The sequence below is a fragment of the Spermophilus citellus genome (assembly GCF_964194105.1).
Source record: "Spermophilus citellus genome assembly, chromosome: 2".
In the NCBI taxonomy this organism is placed as follows: domain Eukaryota; kingdom Metazoa; phylum Chordata; class Mammalia; order Rodentia; family Sciuridae; genus Spermophilus; species Spermophilus citellus.
This window is the reverse complement of record NC_138183.1, coordinates 255,439,832-255,460,485: the sequence shown is the minus strand read 5'-3', so window position 1 is coordinate 255,460,485 and position 20,654 is coordinate 255,439,832. Positions and strand designations below refer to the sequence as shown.

General features: G+C 61.7%; 1 protein-coding gene across 2 annotated transcripts in view; it reads left to right on the top strand.

Annotated features, from left to right (window-relative positions):
• Positions 1-20,654, top strand: part of KCNQ1 (potassium voltage-gated channel subfamily Q member 1) — a 313,157-nt gene that overhangs the window by 54,509 nt on the left and 237,994 nt on the right. For both annotated transcript variants that reach the window (XM_081280808.1, XM_081280807.1), the window contains exon 2: positions 5,923-6,013. In XM_081280808.1, coding sequence (XP_081136934.1) covers positions 5,923-6,013 — 91 coding nt within the window. The remainder of the gene's footprint in view (positions 1-5,922; positions 6,014-20,654) is intronic.

Below are 20,654 nucleotides of genomic sequence, written 5' to 3'. Positions count from 1 at the left end.
GCTACCAGGGGCCTGGCAGGCATGGCCAGGAGAGGGTCTGGCTCTGTCTTCACTTGGAGGGTCTTGAACCCGTGAGCAGCCTGGTGGGATCTGAGTTCTGCAGAGTGGCTCTGGCTGCCCAGGGATCCTGCCGTGGGTAGCTGAAGGGGTGTGGGCTTCAGGGAAGGGCTGAAGGGGACCCTTTTCTCTGGGGTTCCCAGCTGGGTCCCTCTCAGGAGAAATGTTTGCTGAGCTCCAAGAGGCAAGGACAGGTTGTCCCCCTCACCGGGGCTAGAGCCATGTTACTAGAGAGGCACACTTGGGGGCTTTGGAGACCACTCCTGCTGAGGAGTGACCTCTTGTCTGTCCTTCCAGCCTACAGGGACCATTCATAGAAGTGGGGCTCAATGGACTTGCCAGATGAGCCCCCATGAAAGAGTTTGGAGCCTATGGGCACAGGGAGTCGTGGTGGCACCGTGGGGTGGACCAGTGGTCACGCCCGCATCCCTGAGTGGGACTGCAAAGCTGGGGCCCCCAGAGCAGGCTGCTGGGCTCCCCTACATCCCCCGTGGCCTCTGGCTGGCTGGACAGTGCCACTGTAGACAGGGTTTTGTGTGGTGGCCACAGGGCTGGGTGTGAGTGGCCGTGTGGTCTGTGGGAAGTGTCCCTCCCTGTGGCCTGTAGAACCAGGTGTGTGAGCCCACCAGGCCTGCCTCTCAGTGGGCCATCCCCGTCCCCCAGCTCCTCTGCTTGTTGTGACTGAGGCCAAATGGTGGCCTTGGTGAGGCCCATCCCTGGCCGACCCTGATGCAGGTTGCTGTGACCTTCATTCACAAGGGGCGTTGGCAGATGCAATTCAGTTAAGGATCCTGAGAAGACGGAGAGGAAATGGTATATTCCAAACTGCACTTAAAATCTGTGACACCAACACTGTCTTTGCCTGGCACTTGGCCCCGAGTGTGAAGAATCCCACATCTGCTGATAACGCTGTGGTAAGCAGTTTGTGAGACCCCCATGTCCAGCTGGGGCACAGCGAGGGGGGCAGGTGCTCCTCCCTGGCACCTGTGAACCTGCCTCACACAGAGAGCACTCTGTGCAGGTGGGGCCCTCCTGAGGAAGCTCTTGTCCTGGACTGCCCAGGTGGGTCCCAAATTCAGTGTCCTAAAGACACCCACAGGACTTGACAGCAGAGGAGACGGCCGCACGGCCAAGCTGACCCAGGTGCCCGCGTGCCCTGAGCTGGAGGCGTCAGGCAGATGATGGAATGTTGGGCACTTCTGCTCTGAGGGCAGCAGCCCTGGAGCTGGCCGGCCCGGGCTCACTGTCCATGAGGCCTGGGCATGTCCCTTCAGTGCTGGAGCCTTAGCATTCCCACAGGGCTGTGCCTCGTGGTCCCCAGTCCAGGGGCTTCCACGGAGGAGTGGGTGGCCTGGGACCGGGGCTCTGAGTCACAGGGAGGTGGTGTGCAGCCAGCACCACCCCAGCCTGGAACTCAGTCCCCGTCAACGCTAACCCCCCCAGCCTCCGGTCCCTGCACCCTGCTGCCTTGTCTCTCTGCACTCCGGGGCCTCCCGAGAGAGGATCCTGTAGTGTCCCTGTGCCTGGATCAGGGTCCATCGAGCCCCTTGACTTTGGGCATGACCCCTTGCCTGGATCAGCCGAACTTTAAAGCACTCACATCGTTTTCCCGTGTTGGGTAGATTAGATACGTGAACCTGGCAGCCGGGTCCTCTGGAGCGCCCCAAGACTGTGCTCACCTGGAACCCCCGCTCAGGGCTACCTGATGGCCAGCTGCCAGAAGCTGGTGGGGTCCAGGGAGATGAGGTAGGGTGGCGGGCAGCGAGTCCAGTGGGCACTGTGGATGAGATGTGCTCCAGAGTAGGCCTGGCAGCCCTGGGGTCCAGGCCCAGCCCTTGCCTCTCCTGGACAGGACCTGCTGGATTCACTGGGCTGGTCACCTGAGCTGGCCGAGCCTATGAGGAGGTGCCAGGCAGGGCCCAGAACATGGGAGGTGGTGGAGGGTCTCCGTGTGGCTTTAGGCCCTGCCTGTCCACAGCCCCTGGAGCTGGCCCCCACCCTCCACGTGCCTCCCACTGTGGCCTCTACAAGGCTCTGGCAGGACGCCCGCATTCTCCTGTGTTCCCAGGGCACCTGGCTGTGGAGATATTGAAGTGATGTCCGATAACATGCTGGACGTCCCTCAAGGCTGGCACTGCGGTCACAGCTGCTCAGGTCAATGTGGCACGAGGGGAACAGTGGGGCATTGTCCTGGGAACCATTGCTCCCTCCACAGCGCTGCACCTGCTGGGAGCTGGGCCGGGCAGCGTGCAGGTGCAGGCAGCCCCAGTCCAGAACATGGGCCAGTGTCTTCCTTTCCCTGGGCCTCAGTCTCCCAGCCCTTGGGGGTGTCCTGGGACAGCCTGACCTTGCAGCTCCAGGATGCAGAACGGGGGGCAGAGGGGTGTGGCCGCCCCCAGAGGCAGGGGTGCAGGTGGGCCCTGGCTCCTGTGTGAGCTCACCAAGGGCAGGAACCCTGGCCAGGCCTCCCTGAGACTCCCCGCTCCGCCCAGGACAGGAACAGATAAAGGGGTAAATAAGATAAAATATGTTTTATCTGAGTCGATAAAGAATAAACTGTGTTATATAATTCTTCTCAGGCCAGCACAGTGTATTCAAATATTTGAAGAACTGTTTAGCCTTCAGGATGTGGTGAGGTTGAAACGCAGCCCAGCACGTGGGGACAGATTAGCACGGCATTCTGAACCCTGGGCTCCTCAGCAGGCCACGAGGCAGGGCCTCCTGGAGCCGGGCCCAGTCCCGCTCACCTTCTCCCCTGGCCTGAGCCGTCTCCCACCAGCCCTGGCCCCACTCTGTGGTCGCCTCCCGCCCCACCTGCCTCCCCTTGTACACAGGGCCAGTGTTGTGTCCTGCCCTCCCTGCTGGACCCTCCTGGGCGAGGCCCACTCGGCTGTAGCAGCCTCGGAGGGCACAGGAGGGCCCCCAGCTGCAAAGTCCCCTGGGGCACTTGGCGCCTATGGCCTGTTCCCGAGGCTCCCAGCCTCCCCCGGGCCCTGGGCCGGCCACGCCCGACCCCAGCCAGCGCCCTGCTGCTTCCCTCCCTCACCGCCTCCAAGCAGCGGCCGGGGAAGCTGTCACCCCGTCAGCAGGAAAAGTCAAAGTTTGTGACAAGCCATGCAGCTTGTCACCCGTTTGGCTTGAGCTTGTGACTTGGGAGCCCTGGGACGCTCATCGTCCTGAGATAGCCTCTTGATCACCCCAGGGCTCTCCTGGGTGCACATCACTGTTGGCAAAGCGTGGGCAGGAGCTGGTCGGGGGTCCTGGCTGTGGCCCCGAAGGGCTCTGCTGCGTCTTCCCATACTCACGCTGCAGGAGCTTCAGGGCTGTCAGAGCCTCGGGAGGCCGCGGGCCTGTTCCTGGCACCAAGTCCCCGGGGGGACCCCTGGTGACACCACCCTCCACAGCTCTGTGACAGGGGCTCTGACTTAGGAGGAGGGGAAACCCGGCCGGGGTACTGCCAGGGCTGCATGGCTGTGCAGGGGCAGCTGGTAAGAGCTGGGTCCTATTGGGTGCCCGGTGGCTGGGGAGAGGCCAGCTGAGCACCTTCTGCCCCCCAGCAGCACCTTCTCTGCTCGCTCTTGGCTGTGCTGCTGGGCCCGTCCCACTCCCCTGCAGCTGTGAGTCAGGGCACAGTGGCCTGCAGGGCCAGGGTGGCACAAGCCCCAGAGGAGCAGCTGGTCCAGTGCTCCTGGGAGGCCAGGGGCTCACGCAGGCCCTCTGCAGGCCTGGAGGGAGCTTTGGTTCGTGTCGTGGGAGGCAAACTCCGTGCAGGATGGCGGGAAGAATCGGCTCCTGTGCCAGGAACGGCACCTGCCCCAGCCGGACGCTCTGCCCAACCAGGGTTTGCCCGGTGCCCACGAGAGCCAACGCTGGCTCCGGAAAGGGCTGTGCCCTTATTCACCCCCATGGGGACGCCATGAGACCTGGCTGCAGTGTGGGTCGTGGTCTGGGGGACAGCAGAGGGCAGGGGAAGTCGCAATGCAGGGGCTGCCTGGCCCAGGGGAGCAGCAGGAGGGGCCTGGGAGGACCAGACACCCCCTGGCTCTAGGCAGGGAGGGTCCTTGGAGCTGAGCTGTGTGGAGATGGAGGTGCAGAGTCCCTGTCGGGAGGCCACGTGTGCCAGCACCCTGAGACCCGAGGCAGCCAGAACCCCACCTGTGAGGGGCCGGTGGTGGGAGGCAAGGCCTGAGGAGGGGCAGGGGTCCTGGGGCTGAGGGACTGTGGTCCGACTGGGGTCTGGGTGGTGGCCTTGGGTCTGGGCTGAACTGGGGCTGTCCTGTGCCAAGAGACAGGGTGGTAGCCGTGGGGACAGAGGCAGGGTCAGTGGGAGGGGCAGAGGCAGGGCAAGGTGCTCAGGGATCAGGTGCCGGTGCGCACACCAGGGGCTGAGTACTGCTCTGCCCCAGGCCATGTCTGGTCACCAGCTCTCAGGACACCCACAGGCCGGGGTGGGGGACAGGCACCAGGTCTCAGCAGTGACTCCTGGGTGGGCTCAGAGGATGGCCTGGCCCCTGCATGGGCAGTGGGGCCTCCCTGTGGAGCTGAAGTGGGCCCCCAGGAGGCAGCAGCCGGCACAGAGGTGCCGACCCGGCTCCCTTGAGACTAGCAGAGAAGGTGGGGGAGCTGCGCTGGGCAGGGCCACCATGGTGACAAGAGGGCCACTTGCTGGCTGGGTGGGACAGGCAGCGTGGTCGAGGTGGGGTCAGGCTGGAGGTGGCTGTGCAGGTGCCACAGATGGCCCACCAGGGACAATGGGTCGGTCCTGAGGGCTCGGGGCCACAGAGGCCAGGAAGGGGGGTTTTAGCCACAGGAGCCTGGGGGAGACGCCCAGGTCCCTGTGACCCTGGAAGCCCATTTGTGACCTCTGAGGGTCGGGGCACGTGTTGGGCAGAGGGAGACGGGGAGATTTGGCAGGGCTGAGCCTGCAGGAGGCGCTGGGCGTCCTGGCTGCTGTGGGACTGAAAGCCACGGGGGCAGTGACTCTCAGGGCGGGGGGGGGCCTGGGCTCCTGGTACTGGGCAGAAGGCTGGCACCTCGGGGGGCAGCCACCCTCTGCCCGCCCCTGAGAGGCCGCGTGAGGTGTTTGCGGTCCTCAAAGCCTGGGGAACATCTCACCGGCTGCCCCTCCCCAGGCAGGGGGAGGGCCGGGGCCACCTTGGCCTGGTGACATACAAGGACACTGAGCTCAGTGGAAGAGGGACCCTGGGGGTTCACTAGTGGGAGGGGGTGGTTCCTCAGCTTGGTGGCTCCCACCGGATCAGAACAAGTGGCCTGTGTTCTGTGTGTCACAGGGCACGTGGGCAGCCTGGGTGCTGGCCCTGGGCGAGACCCTGCTTCCTTTTCCTTTGATGAGCTCTGAGCTGGTGGCCCACTTCTCCTTGTGACCACCAGGCACCCTGCCTGGCCCTGAGTCCTGCCCGTGGGGCCAGGGGAGCTTGACCAGAAAGGGTCTGTGGAAACGGCGTCTGGAGACAGAGCTGCACCCCAAGGCACGTGGTGAAGAGCACGTGTCCAGCCGAGCTCGGGGGGCCAAGAGCACTGCCCTTCCGTCCAGAACGTCGGTCATGCTGAAGGGGAACCCTCTTGCCCACCAGTGCCCCGGGCTGCTCCCTGCCCTGTGGACATGCCCATCCAGGACACGAGCCCGTGATGGGTGGTCGTGGGGTCTGCTGGCTGGGCACAGCATTTTGAGGTCCTCCCATGTTGGGCAGGTCTGGGGTGTCCACCTGACGGCCTTGCATTTCCTGTGTCCACTCACAGCTGATGGACGACTGGGCTCTGGCAGCACTCTGGGATCTCACACGGGGTGCCTCGGTGGCGGCTGCTGCTGGGTGGGTGCTGACCCTGCGCCCTCCTCTCTTACAGCTTCCTCATCGTCCTGGTCTGCCTCATTTTCAGCGTGCTGTCCACCATCGAGCAGTACGCCGCTCTGGCCACAGGGACGCTCTTCTGGATGGTATGTAGGGGCCTGGGGCCTCCAGATGGTGCAGTGGCCCTGGGGGTCGGCTCTGGGAAAGAGGAGGCTGCTCCTGGTGCCCCTGGTGCTGGGCTGGAGGGGGCCATCTGGGCTGGGAGCCCGGCACAAAGGCCTGTGCGTGTCCCTCTGTGGGTCAGGGCTGGGGTATCTCATCCCTGTGTGGGCCGGTCCCCAGCCCTAGAGAGGAGCTCAGGCCGTCTGAGGACCAAACTCCTGAGCACTGGGTCTGGCCCCTCCACCTCTGCAGGCCCCGTGTGCTTGTGGTGGGACAGGAGGACTCCCTCCTCTCCAGCCGGCCATGAACTCTGGACAGGGCCTGGGGGGACCCTAGCTGAGGAGGGGGCCTGCCCCGGCATGGATTCAAGAGCCTGGAGCCAGGGCCGAGGGGGCCCCCTTCGTTCACCTCTCTCTGCTGGGCCCAGGCTCTCTGGGGACCAGCTGTGTCTGGGGGACAGAGAGTCCCCGAGGAAGCCGCCTGGGGGCCATGGCAGGGCCTCTCAGGACTGAGTCCGCACCTCTGTTACGCCTGCCCTCTCGCGGTGGGCTGTCCCCGCAGCTGCAGAAGGGGCAGGGATCAGGAGGGGCTTTCCATCGCCCGCTACCTGGGGCTGGCCGGGCCAGCTCTCATGCTCATCTGGCCCTGTGGCCTGTCCAGCTGGGCTCCTGAGTCACCCTGGACAGCCCAGAGGTGGTGCCTATCTTGATTTTAGGCAGCCAGGTCTACCTGGGCTTTAGCGGTTCTGGATTCTGAGTTATGGGTCAGCATCCCCTGCTCGGGGCTCACAGTGCCCCTACGGGCAGTTGTGTGTCGATGTGGCGCGTGGCCACTGGGACTCTCGTGAGGCTGGACCCCTGGCCTCCAGTAAAGCGGCTCCTATCCCAGAGTCTCTCCCACCTGACTTGAGGTGCACCTTTGTTAAAAGCCAGATTCCAATGCAGAGTCGCTCTGGGGTTCCCTCCTTGGCCTCCCGGGGCCAGGCAGAGGCCTGGCTCCAGTGGGCGGGCAGGGCCTTTCCTGCAGGGCTTTCCTGGCCATTCCTGCTCGTTTTCTCCCAGTGACCTCACGACCCAGTGGTCCAGCTTTGGCACCTGATGAGTTAGGTCGGGGAGCCTGGCACCTGTGGTGCGTGTCTCTGGGAGCCTGTGTGGTGGGGGCCATGGGTCTGGGACGGTGGCTGTGGGCTATTCCTGATAACAACAGGGGTGGCAATGAGCAGTTGGGGATTGCTGTCACCGAAGGGTCCTCTCTTGCGACGTGTTTTATGGGATGTTCTTGGCATGCACAAAGCCCTGACGGGCAGTTTCCTGGCCTGGGTCTGCTGTGCTTCGTCACTGATCCAGCAGGTTCCCCCCGGTTCCTGGGTTCTAGGATGGAAGTCCCCTGTGCAGGTACAGCTGTCACCAGTCCTGCTGTGCGGCCTGCTGTCACTTCATGCTTATTCAGAGGAATACCCAGCCACCAGGCATGGGGACGGGCATTTCCTGGTGTTGGGGACTGTCCCCCAGCCCCAGTCCTGTGTGGTGGGGTGTGACGGTTGGGCTTATCCCACGTCTCTCTTGGGTGTCAGAGTTTTGCGGGGGGCTTTTGCAGGACCCAGGGACCTCTCACAGTGCTCAGTCAGGCTGTGTCTCTCCTTTCCCGCTCTAGGCTACTCCCGTGCCCCGTGCCACCTGCCCAGGACCCTGGCATCCCTCACCCCCCATGGACCAGCTGTCCGTGAGCGCTGGCTGAGCTGCGTTTCACAGGACAGCATGGGGTCACTGTGCAGGGAGGTGTGTCAGCCACAGGGCGTGTACACCAGGCCTGGCCTCTGCGGGTCCCTCCGTGGGGACAGGGTCTTCGGTGCTCAGCCCTGGGACTTGCCCTGGAGGGCCTGGGACTAGGGTTCCCCACGGTTCTCAGCTGTAAGGGCCTGGCTGCGGAAGATTCCCCAGGAGAGGAGCACGTGCACATCTGTGTGTGTGAATGTACACGTGTGAGCACGCCGTGTGCCCATGTGCCACATGCGAGGCAGCGTACACACGTGTATGCATGTGCCATGTGTGCTCACGCACAGCTGAGTGCATCTGGGCATGTGTGTGAGTGGGAGGCTGTGTGCACCTGTATACATGAGCTTGTTCATGAGTGTGCACTTGCCTGCCGTGTGGTGTGTGCCTGTGAGTGTTCAGCTCTGTGTGTGTGTACATGGGTGTGTTTCACGTGTAGTCGTGTTAAACTATGGTGACGTGTTCACGTGTGTGCCCATGCGTGTGTGATGCATTCAGCTCCTCCTGTGCTACCTCGGATCTGGGGTGGTCAGCCTTGGTCCCCCAGGGTGACTTGGGCCCAGGAGCCACTGCCTCCTTCCACCTGGCCCTAGCATCTGTGGAGCCTGCCTGCCACCTGGTGGCTGCTCTTGGAACTGCACTTGCCTTTCCACAGAGCCCTCAGGCTGGCAGCCACTGAGCACTGGACCTGGGAGGTCCCCACCTCCCACCCTCTCAGGGCAGGTGCCAGTGGAGCAGCTCCCCTTCCCCACAGCAGAGCCCCCTCCCACTGTAGCCCCCATCCAAGTAGTGGCTCTTTTCCGTCCTGTGGGAGCAGTGGCCCTGGCTGTGTCCCACACTCCCACTGGGGAGGCTTTCTAAAGCAACCTGATCATTCTAGAAGCTCCCGTGGCATTTAGGGCAAACTCCAGCTTCTCTCATGGACCCCCAGGTGCCATTGTTAGGCACCCTCTTCCTGTCCCTGGCCCCCCACTTGTTCTCTGCTGCCTCTGGGCCTTTGCACCACTCTGCCCGGGCCTGGCTCTCTGACATCTTACGGGGCTGACTTCTCCCAGGACACCACCTCTTTCTTCAGAGGGCAGGGTGTGATGCTCTGCCTCGGGCTCACCCCTCCCTCACCCCTCCCAGGGACCCCTGGCCCTGTCTGCCCGCCTGCCAGCCTGGTGCTTCCTGCTCGGCACACCCCGGGGGTATGTGTTCCTGGGCCTTAATTTCCCCATCTATAAAATGGAGGCGGTGACAGACAGTCCCCTGCCTGCCACATGGCCTGGTCATGTTTACACTCTGTGTCACCCCACTTCAGCCTTAGGGAGTTGCCCCTTCCAGGTGGGTTGAGCTGACCATGTCCAGAGGCCTATGCCAGAGTGACAGCCAGAGGGGGTTGGGGGACATTGGGAAGGAGGCAGCCATGGCCTAGCATTGGACGGAGCGGGAGGTCGGTGGGGCCCTATGGGGCATGCCTGTGAGACAGTCAAGGCTCTGTAGGGTCGGGGTGCTGGGGCGGGAGGGCAGGGTGAGGAGCGGAGCCTGGCTGGGGCCCTACAGGTGGGGACCCTGCAGCTTGCAGTTTCCAGGTGGGCGAGCATGGAGCACAAGTGGGTGGGGAGGGTGCCGTCCCCAGGCCGGGGCACCCGGTGTGGGGCGCCGGGAGATGCCTGGAGCCGTTGTGGGGGGGCAGTCTCAGCAGACCATGCAGACACCAGGGGGCGCCCTCGCCACGTGCATTTCTGCAGCCCCTGGGCCCGGCCCAGCGTGACTGCGAGCTCAGCCCAAACCGCAGCCCCGGGCCCCACGGGGGCCCGGCCAGCCTGCAGGGACGGCAGTCGGAGATGTGGAACAGCCTTCGAGGCTCTTCCCGAGCCGTGTTTTCCCTCCTCCTGCTGCGCCTGGCTGTTATGGTGCCAGAAGGCTGTTATCTCAGCGAGGGCCGAGGAAGCCCCAGGGCGGCCTCCGAGGGATTAAGCATTCTGCTGAACCAGGACATTTGGTGGGCCTGAAAAAGCCATCTTGGGAGGAGTCTCGCCCGGCCAGGTCCGGCCTGGGACTTTGGACAGGCGCCTTGCAGGGCCCCACCTGGTTCCCGTCCAGGGGAGGCTGTGTGCTCACATGTGTCTGTGGACGTGGCAGCACGTGGGGGCTCTCCCTCCGCCCCAGGAACGCTCCTTTTCTCTGCCCTGAGAGAACCTGCCCCGGCCCAGGTGAGGGCTGGCTTTTGTGACAGCCTTTGTCCTGATTCCATACCGAAAGCGTGACACGGTTCACGTCTGTGCCTTCCGGTGGCCAGCATGCCGGGGGACTGTCCTGAGGGGCCTGTGGTTGGAAACCCGTGAGTGGCGGCTGGAGGCCTGGGGGATGAGGTCACTCTTCCTCCCTGCTGCGGAGGCTCCCTTGTCCTGCTGCAGTGACCACCCCTCCCACCAGCTGCATCCTCCCCGTGGCCGGCCTCCCGCCGCAGGCCTCAGTTTCCCAGCAGCAGAGCAAGGGGGGGTGGGGGCCGTGCCCTGCAGCGGCTCTCGGTGGGTCTCCCTGTCCTGCTGAACAAGGTCAGGCTCTGTTCCCAGCTCCTCTCAGGCCCCAGCCCCCTGTTTCACACTCCGGATGACCCTGCAGATGCCGCCGCTCCAGCTCCGCCACCCCACGGCTGACGTGAAGCACACTACCTGCCCCGGAGCCTGGTGGGGCAGCGGGGCGTCGCGCTGGCTGCCTGGGAGCGCTGTGCTGTCTGCTCTCATATCACCTCTGGTGGCCCTCGGGAGGGCATCAACAGAGCCCCTGCCGTCCCTGCCACGTATCGAGTGTGCTGTGTGCACACTCTGATCCTTTCCCTGAAGAACCTTGTTTGCAGCGGGAGAGGGGGACTCTCAGAGGTTGAGTCACTGCTGCCCAAGGTCAGGGGACCAGCGGGTGGCTCAGGTTTTCCATTAACAAGCCCCAAGCCCTGTTCCCCTGCGCGCCTGCACCTCCCTGCCCCAGGAGCTCCTACACCGCTGACCAAGCGCCATCCTTCACTGTCACTTGGTGTCACCTTCCTGCCTGACTCTGCCCCGAGACGTCCACCACTTCCTCCTGGGCTCCCAGGTCCTCCAGGAAAACATCCTCTCCCCTCTGTGGATCTGGAGCATCTCTTTGTTCCTGGCACACAGGGTCCCTGCCACGGGGGCTGTCTCCGATTTCTGCTTCAGAAGTGCCCCCTGCCCCCTCTCCTCAGGTTGGCTCATCCTCTCCTACATCCATTCAGCCAGCAAATATTTATCAAGCGCCTGGTGTGAGCCGGGCTCTGTGTACAAACAGGACCTGGGCCAGGAGGGCAGGATGCAGGCCTGCACCCCGGGGACCTCGCGGCACAGTGCTGCCTACGTGGAGGCCAGCACTCCCGTCCTGCCTGCAGGGAGCCCTGGAGCGGGGCTTTGGGTGGGGGGGACACAGGCTCCATCTCTGTGCATAGCTCCTGGGGCCCTGGCCGCTGCCGCTTGCTCAGATTTAGGGTCACTCTGGGAGGGAATTCCTCCCTCACCTGAGACCCCCTGTTGCTCCCCCATGGCCTGTTCCAGGGGACACATCCCCTAGGCTGGGTTGGCCACAGTGAACTCAGGGCCTGAGGCTGCTCCCTGGTGAGTGGGCCTCTGGGTGTGGTGGACACTCCCTCTCGGGCTGGCCTGGAACCCCAAGCAGAGCTGGATCGGCCTGGCCAGAATGTGCTGCAGCCTGTTTAAGGTGGGCACGGAAGTGCAAGTGTCCCTTCTGGTGTCTGGTCCTGCAGGAGGACTGCTGGGCTGGGGCCGTAGGGTTTTCTTTGTGCTGTGGATTGGGACTGCGAAGGCTGTGTGACAGAGGGCCACAGGCAGCTTCAGCCGTGGACATTCCTCTCTCTCAGCCTGCAGGCCCAAAGCCTGAGACCCGGGTGGCAGCCATTCCAGTTCCTCTGAGACTGTGAGGGACCCTGGGACCCAGGTCTCTCCCTTGCTGCGGGGTATCCGTTGGCGATCTCTAGCCCTCCATTCCTGTCTTCACCTGCATCCTTGTGTGGGTGTGATGCCCAAATGTCTTCATTTTGTCAGCACACCAGTCACTCGGGGCTAGGGGCCCCGTTCTCTATGGCTTTGTCTGAAGCCACATCTGCAAAACCACCTGTGAACTCGGGTGAGACGGTCCACCCTGGGCGCCTCTCCCAGGGGTCTCTGAGCTCGGCCCACATCCTGTGGCCTGTTCCAGTCAATAAAGTTTTATCAGCACATGGCTGCGCACCGGTGAACGCGACCGCTGGAGGACTTGTGCTTCCACCGCAGGACGGGGAACCCGTGACCTGCAGCTCCTCGAGTGTGCACCTGCTGGATTTGAGGGGAAGTTGGCTGAGCCTCCTCTAAACTATTAGCTGTGTCACTTTTAAAACAGTGACACTCAAACTGGCATGTGAACTGCGGACAGTTGTCTCCCCTGAGAGTCGAGGACGGCGGACTGGAGCCGGAGAGCCGTCCACCCTGCCATCTGGACGGTGCCACCTGGGTTCCACTGTTCCCCTCTGGGTGCTCTGATGTTGCTGATTTCAGACTCGCAGGGTGGCAGTAGGCAGCTCACACGGGTCCCAGACGCCCTCTGCCCTGCTGGGCCAGCTACCCTTATCTGCCCACTTTCCCCACCGTAAACACCCCCCTGTGGGGCATCCTGTGAGTCACTGGGAGCAGGCGAAGGCCGAGTCCTACAGCAGGGCCTTCCTGCTTAGCCCAGGGCACTGATGAAGGGAAGGTGGCCGCCTGCACCTGTGCCTGGGTCCCTCCTCAGCATGTGGCTCCACCTCTTTCTCGTTGCTTCTGGCTGCCGCGGGGTTTGGGCGCCTTGGCCTGGGCAGCCTGGCCTCCCCTTCATGGTCTCTCCCTTGTGCTGTGAAGGGTGATGTGGCCTGGGGTCAAGGTGGCCGCTCTGTGAGATCAGGAGCTGGGGGGGGGGTGGCAGGACAGGGTGTATCACCTGGCTGGGAGCCTGGTCCCCAGACTGAGGGTAAGGGTCTGGACTGGCCGTGCCCTGCCCTAGAGGCAGCTGCGTGGGCACAGCTGACATCCCTTATTCAGAACAGAGAAGACAGGCGCCCAGCTGTAACCAGAACCCCCGGGCTCACAGAGCCATTCTCCACACGGGCAGCCTCCATGAGGCCCACAGTGGGCCTCGCCTTATCTGTGTGGGTCCAGTCACGTCCGCCATGTCCATTCAGCGCATGATGGGCAGGTGTCATGTGGGCCAGGCAGGGTCCAGCACCACAGGGTCGGCCACGGCCTTCCATCAGGACCCCTTGGCCATGCTGCTCTCTAAGTGTCCCAGCCTATCCCCTGAAGGGAAGGAGAGTGGCCCTGGCTCCGGCATGGCCGTATGACTTGGGGACCCCATAAAGACCCCCAAGGGCCAGGTAGAGGCTCAGGGTCCTACCCCCAGTCTCCCCACACCCCTGCTTTGTCGAGCCTCCTGGAAGAGCTGGCCCTGTGACCAGGTCACACAGCAGGTGATATTCTGGGGACGTGGAGTAAAGGGGAACCCCTGCCGAAGAGCTTCATCTTGGAGAATATCTATGAGGCTCAGGGCGGGAGGCCTGGGGTAACCCGGCTGGCACAGCCTCTCCAGGCCCAGGTGCACCAGGCCCCGTCTTTTCTGTGCTGGACTTGGGGCCTGTGCAGCCACATCCTGGGGTTGAGCCAGTGATGCCAACGCTCTGCCAGTGTCTCCTAGACCTGCCTTCTTGGCAGTGCCATCCCCCAGCCAGTCCACAAGGGCCACTCCTTAGGTGCGGGGAGCAGGACATAGGGGCTGAGCCTCCTGTCACCTCTGGGGCAGGAGGGGCCCCGTGACCAGAGGCACCGGGAACCCACATGCAGTGCACACCCCTGTCCCCCGCACCTGGTGTATGTGGCGCACATGTGTGCGGCAGGCGTGAGGCAGGCCCCCTCCCAAGGCCGCCAGGTGTCTGGGTGGTCTCACATTCTGCAGCTCCCCAACCCCACCCACCCCCTTCCCTCCTCAGAAATTATGATGACCTGGCTCCAGGTCGGTAATGAGAGACAGAGCCGGGTCGGGAGCAGGCTCTGGTGGGGCCAGCCAGGGCGCCTTTCTGCTCAGGGGCTCCTAGGTCAGCAGAAAGGACCCTTCTGGAGCCCCATCCCTTCTGGAGGTGACAGCCATGCAGGGCGTGGAGGTCCCTTGGTCACCCAGGCCACGTGGAGGGGTCCCATGGGGCTTCCTTCTTTGCTGAGTGAGTCTGACAGCCAGGAGCGTCGCTGTGAGGGTGGCCTCCACTCCTGTCACCTCTTGGGCACGTCCAGGCTGGGTGCTCTTTTCCTCTCCCGCCTCCCCCACCACCATCTTCCTTCAGGCCCAGGACAAAAGTCAGCCCTGGGGTGGGGGCCGCCTGCTGCGGGCCCTCGGGTCTCTCCATTCGGGTTTAGTGGGATTAGAGTGTGCCGGCCGTGGGGACAGGTGTTTCCTTTATGCTCTGCCTGAGGGCTGGAAAGAACCCCGTCAGTAAGTGCCATGTTCGGTGGGGGTCTCGGGCTCCGAGTGGCTGGGGGCGGGTTTTGTTAGGTCCTTGTTTTTACATCTGACCCGGCCAGCTGGAGAGCCTTGCTTCAAGCGCAGGGTAACAGCTGACATAACATAGCGGGGGGCTGCACAGGCCGCCCTGGCACCCGCTTTCCCGTGGGGCGCCTGGGGCTGCCGGGGGGAGTTGTTGGGGATAAGAGGATGAGCCCAGCAGCCCTGTGGCTGTGGGGCACGGCATGGTGGGGCCTGCCAGCTGTCCGCCGGGGAGTGGGTTGCCTGAGTGGTGTGCTGCGGACAGGGGCCTGGGGAGGGGGCTAGGCAGGGGCCTGAGTAGTCCCCCAGGGCACCACGCTCAGAAGAGCTCCGATCACGTTCCTGGCCTCCCCAGGTCACACAGAAGGAAAACCAGAGGCCCTGGCTGTGTGCCATTGAAGCATGTCATTGTGCGACTTTGTGGTGGGAGGGGGAAGGGGCTCAGTGCAGCCTTGCAGGGTCGAGGGGCCGCCACTCAAGCACCTAGGTCCCCGAGCCCCTGCTCCACCAGGCTGCCCTCAGAGCCAGGCCCAGCCGCTCCTTCCACTAGATCCTGTCCCCAGTCTCAAAGCCTGCCATGGCCAGGGATGCCGGGTGGGGCGAGTGGGGTCCCTGGGCTGGGGCAGGGGCTGGGGGAGGGGCCGCAGCGGCCTCTTCATAGCTGGTGGGAGATGCTCTTGAGCCCGGGGACAGCCAGTGTGTCTGGAGCTGGCCGTCAGCTCCTGGGCTGGGGGTGGGGGTGGATTTCGCCCTTGAGTGTCTTTGGGGCTGTGGCAGTTGGGGGCCTGGTCTTTTCCCCAAGCCACTCTGCCACGAACAGCAGTCCTGCAGGTGCTGGCTGCGTGGAGGGTGCGTGCCTGGCTCTGGATGGTGGTGTGAGGCAGGAGCCCCTCGTGGAGGCTGCTGTGGCTTCAGGTGGACCTGGTCACCACAGGGCAGAGAAAAATCCTTTGTGGCAAACAAGCGCTTGAGCAGAAGGGCAGCTGGTGAAGGTGGCGAAGGGCAGGGCTGCAACTGGGCGGACCCCCAGCTGAGGAGGGTGACCACAGACGTGCACCCAGACAGCCACACGCATGGACGTACCCGGGCCCCATGTGGATGTGCTCACGTGTGTGAGCATGTTCAGGCTCCTACACGTGCCTGCACGCACACGTGCACACAGGCATACAGCCCTGGCGCTCAGCCGGCGGGGAGCGAGACCCCCGTGGGGCCGCGTTCCATTTGCACATTTAATCCAGAAACTGTCGGCACGGGAAGCCCGAACGAGAACAAAATGTCAAGTGTGTGCCGAGAGGCACAGGCCGCCCTTCTCCTGGCGGGGCGGTGATCTGGTCAGTCTCCGAGCAGCGTGTGCTGAGAATAATCCGTGCATTCAGAGCAGGGTGGTGGGGCCGGGGGAAGGGCAGGCATCTTTATTTCATTTTAAATTTCTTTAGCTGGGTCTGTGTCTCTTCTCCCTGACGGTTCTCCAGGCCAGCTGGGGAGGGTCGGGGGAGCTGCTTCTGCCCTGGGGGGTGGGGACCAGGGCCGCCCTTTCTCGGTCCCTGCTCAGTCTTGCCAACAGCGAGTTTCCCGGACTCAGCAGCTGCTCCAGGAGTTGGGGCTTAGGGACGGCACCAGGGCACCAGGGCACCCTGGCTGTCTGGGGGTTTTGTGTTGCTGCTATTGGTGTCTACTGAACTTGGAAAAGTCCCCTGGACTCGGGGCTCTCTCCACCTCAGGCTCAGGTGACTTCTTTGAGTGGGGCCCACTTAGGAGCTCCCGTCCGTGAAGAGGTGCCCTTCACCCCAGGAGTTTAGGAATCACTGTTTCTCCCTGGGTTCCATGGCTGGCACCTGCGTAAGAGGGTGGCTGGTATGAGGCCCCCATGTCCTTTCTCCGTGGGTAAATGTACAAGGACAGAATGGCCGGAAAACACAGAGGGCGTATTTCTATTTACGAGACTGACCCAGTGTTTTCAGAGTGGCCGCGCCCTTGGCCTCCCTGAGCAGGGCGTGTAGACGCAGGCGTGCTCAGCAGCTCTGTGGGCTCGGCGCTAGCCCATCTGACAGGGTCCCTGGAAGCTCTTTGTGTCTGAGTTTTCATTTCCCAGTGACCAATGACGTTGAGGACCTTTTCATGAACTTAATTGGCCTCCAAGGGACTGGTGATGTGTTTTCTACGTCTTTCACCTGTTTTCAAACCCTTTTGCCGGCCTTACTGTTGAGCTGTAGGTGCTCTTACATGTTCTCGTCCATGGATGAGTTTTACGGTTTCCCCCAGAGTATGGCCTGCCTTCTCGTTTATTTAATAGCATGTTCTTAAGACAGAAATTTTCAACTTTATGCTATCAAATGTAGTTTTTCCTTTTAAATATCATCCTTCTTGCTTTTAGGCCACATTTAAGAAGTATCTGTCACTAAGATTTTCTTGTGTAGTTTTATTTGTGTGCTTAGCTTCAGGTCTGTGGTGGGTTAGTCTTTGCACCCTCGGGGAGGATGGTGGGTGGTTTTCTTGGGATCACACTGGACCTGAAGACCACCCTGGTGGGTGCCTGCATCTCGTTGCACTTGCGATTCTCCTCCACTTCTCATGACCATGCCAAACTCACCGTTGGTTCTAGCAAACTACTTTTGCCACGTTCATGGATTCTGTTCTTGTTGCTTCCCGCAGACAATGACGGAGATGCTTTTACCCCTCTTCCCGTCTGGGTGGTGTTTATTTCTAGCCTGGTTTCAGTGGCTGGCCTACCCAGCAGTGTTCAGCAGCATGGGGGAGTGAGGTCCACTCTTAGGAAGCTCCCCAGTCCCTCACCATCTGGAGAGACATGGCAGGAGGTTCCGTAGAGGTCCTCAGTCAGGTTGAGGAACACCCCCCAGGGTGCCAATGCCCAGGGTTCCTTTGTTTTCGTGAGATGGTAGCTAATTAGGGTCTACACTTAGTGGGCAGCTATGCACAGGTTACTGTTTGGTCTCGAGTGAGCTTTGGTCCGTGGTGCGTGGGCAAGAACTGCTTCCCGTTAGCCAGGTGGTGCTCTGGGCACGGGTGGTTGGTAGTACTACACCATCACCCTTCCAACAGCAGTACCGTTGGTCACCATGTCGCTGCTGCTTCTGGGAATTGGGAACTTTTACCTCCTCTTCTTTTTATACTGATCAGTTTAGCTGGAGTTTTAGCAGATTTACTGAAGTCTGAGAAGCATCTTCTGGGTTCACTGGATTTTCCTCCTCTTGGCTGTCTGGGCTCTGCTGATTTTGCCAGTTCTCACTCTGCTCCCCTGCTGGGAGCTGCTGCGCGGCTCTGAAGGTGGGAGTGAGGTCCCTCTCACATAGTGCCGGGGCCGTCCCCTCTAACGGTTCTCCCTTGACCCGCGGGTTGTTCAGAAGTGTGTTTCAGGGCCTTTCGGTTGCTGGTCGGGCCTCCGTACATTCGTAGCTGTAGGAAATACTATGATTGGGATATCTGCAGTCTATCAAGGCCTGGTTTATGGTATGGAGGACGGTGTGTGCGTCCCGCTGCGGGAGGGCTGTTCCATAAATGTCGGCTCGTGCGTGCCTCGACTGCCCGTGCCCACTGTCCCTCCCATGGTTTCCTCCTCCTGCCCCAGCAGCCCTGAGTGAGGGGCCTGAGTACCCAGCCCCAACGAGGACTGTTCTGCCGACTCTCCCAGTGCTGGTGGGTTCCGCTCTGTGCGATTCAGGGCTCCGCTGCTGGGCAGCCAGTGCTCAGGGGCCTGTCCTCCTGATGAACTGTCGTGCTCATCATCAGGAAGCTGTCTTCTTTATCCCTGGTAATTTTCTTTGCTCTGAAATCGGCTTTGTCTGATACTGACACAGCCACTCTGGCTTTTTCCCTTTTTTATTAAATAATTGGGGTTAGCGTGGCACACCATTTTCACTTATTTCGCCGTGAGCCTCTCGCTGTCCGTGTCTCAGGCGTCTCTTATGTGAGACGCTATTGAGCCTTCCTTTTTTTTTTGAGTCATTAAGACATTCTTACCCTGTTGGGTCAGTTGAGCACATTGTATTTATCGATACGACTGACGTTCCTGTTGTGTGCCTCTATCCCTCATGATCACGTGTGGTTGTCACAGTGGCGTGGGCTGTTCACAGGACACCTCTAGGAGGGCTGTCTGTCCCAGGGTCACCTTGTGCGTTTCCTCGGCTGCTGTTCTCCGTGGCCTCTCTTTCTGGCTGGTGGTCTGTATCCATGTCCTCTGACCCCCCACTGTCCATACTAGGGGTAACGAGCCGTCCCCGTCAGTCTCCCTCGTACCAGGTTCCAAGCCTGCTGACGGGACATTTCTGGAGAGTCGGTCTCAGAGTGCAACCCTGATATTTTAATCAGTTCACATGGTGCTTTCTTTGTGTAGACCCCATGTCCTTACACATGAAATTATCAAGAGAAAAGCAGACCTGGCTTCTCATTTTCCTTGTAATCAGAAGGCCGGTCAAAAAATTTTTTAATTACAAAAAGAAAACTAGTGACGTTTATCCAGTGATTTTTAAAACAGTGAATCTAGAAATATGAGATAGCAATGGATTTTTATAGATAGTTGGATGGTGCTTTAAAAAGATAAATATTTACTTTTAAATGAGAGTTCAAAAGAGAATCAATAATAGAAAGTAGACTAATTGCTAAATAAACAATGCGTTTCTGGGGGGGTGGTAAGACCACAGAGGAATTTTTTAACAAACCAAGACAGCAGTTGGAGTCATTTTATTTCTGCACGTTATTACAATGATGTAAGTGCTGCTGTGTAAACCTGGTTAAGAACGTGACGAGGACGGGGTGCAGGGTGTCCTCTGCAGGTGTCTGGGGTCTCGGTGGGAATGTGAAGGACCAGATACTGCCTTGGGGGGGTCCAGGAGGAAGAGGGGCTGGGCTGCTTTCCAGCTCGGGTTTTGGTGCCGGAGCAGGGGCCCTGCATCCGCCACCAGGGTTCGGCACCCCTCTTCTGAGGTCCAGCCGCCTGGACCTGGGGGAGCTGGGAGGCAGGACACACACCTCAGATCCAGCTCTTCCAGGGAGGTGGGCCAAGGTCTTTTGCTGATTCTGCCAGATTTTGTTTCTCAAGAAAACACGACAAACAGAGAAACGGATCTGCACCAAGATGGCGACCCAGGGAGGGTGGACGCGCCTGCTGCCGCTCGCTGGGCCCGCCCGGCCGTCTGAGAGCTCCACGTTGGACAGAGGAAGCTCCCCACAGCCACTCCGCTCCACTCCCTTCTCTAGACCTGTAGGGGCAGCGGGATGTCCTGAGGAACACGTCCCATGTCTGCTGAGACGCCTCTGGAGCTCACGATCCCTAGGGGAGTCTCCTGAGCGGGTCCAGAGGTGTGGGGTGGGGAGGCTGGGGACAGCGCCCCGGGGCAGCCTGCACCATGCTCCCGGGCGCACACACGCGTGATGGCGTGTGTGTGGGGTGCTGGGCAGGAGCTGCACGTGCTCACGCTCACATGGACTTGCTGAGGGGGATGCCTCCATCCCGGGGCAAAGCAAGGACACGGTGGCAGTGAACAAAGGGGCCCTGTCTCCCGCTCGCACCCCCCGCCCCTGAGCTGCTCGGGTTGGAAAAACAGCACTTTAGAGGATGTTTGGTGACAGGTGTGGGCGCCCGGGCAGGACCTGGTTTCTTCATCTCAGTTGGCTCCGGGTCAGTGCCGCGGCACTTCCTCTGAGGAAGCAGGCCCAGGGGGCAGATTCTGGTGACGGTGTTGGTCTGGAAGCTCTGGGTCCCCAACAGTGTGGTGGCCCTCTGTCAGCAGGCCACACTGTCCAGCTGTGCCACATGAGCCTGGGGAGACAGGAAGCTGGGAAGGGGGCTTCCCAGCCTCAAGGGGCCCTGGGCTGGGCACCTCTCCTTGGCTGGCCTTCCCTGGAATCCCACGCCTCCCTTCTGGCCTGCTGGGGGCATCTTGGGGCCTCAGTTTGAGCCCTGCCCTTGGGTGCCTGGGAAGCCTGACGGAGGCTAAGTGCGAGGTGGGTCCAGCTCACAGAGAACTTGGCAACAGCCCAAGTACAGGGCGTCTCCAGGAACTGGTCCCCACAGCGCAGCCGGGCAGGCCGGCTTCCTCGCAGAGTAGCTGGGATGGAACACGGGCAGCAGTGTGCTGTGTGGCCCTTCCCGGGCGTAGGACCCAGGGCCTACCTGAGAGAGGCCGGGTGGGCAGCCAACAGCAATGGCGTATGGCCCCAGTGCCCGTGAAGCTTCGCCCACCCCTTTCCTGTGCCACCTGGGGTGGGTGGCCCTGTAGAGTCGGGGCTTTTGGCCCTGCCTGTGGCCCCTGCCCCCCAGCAGGAGCCCCATGGAGCAGGA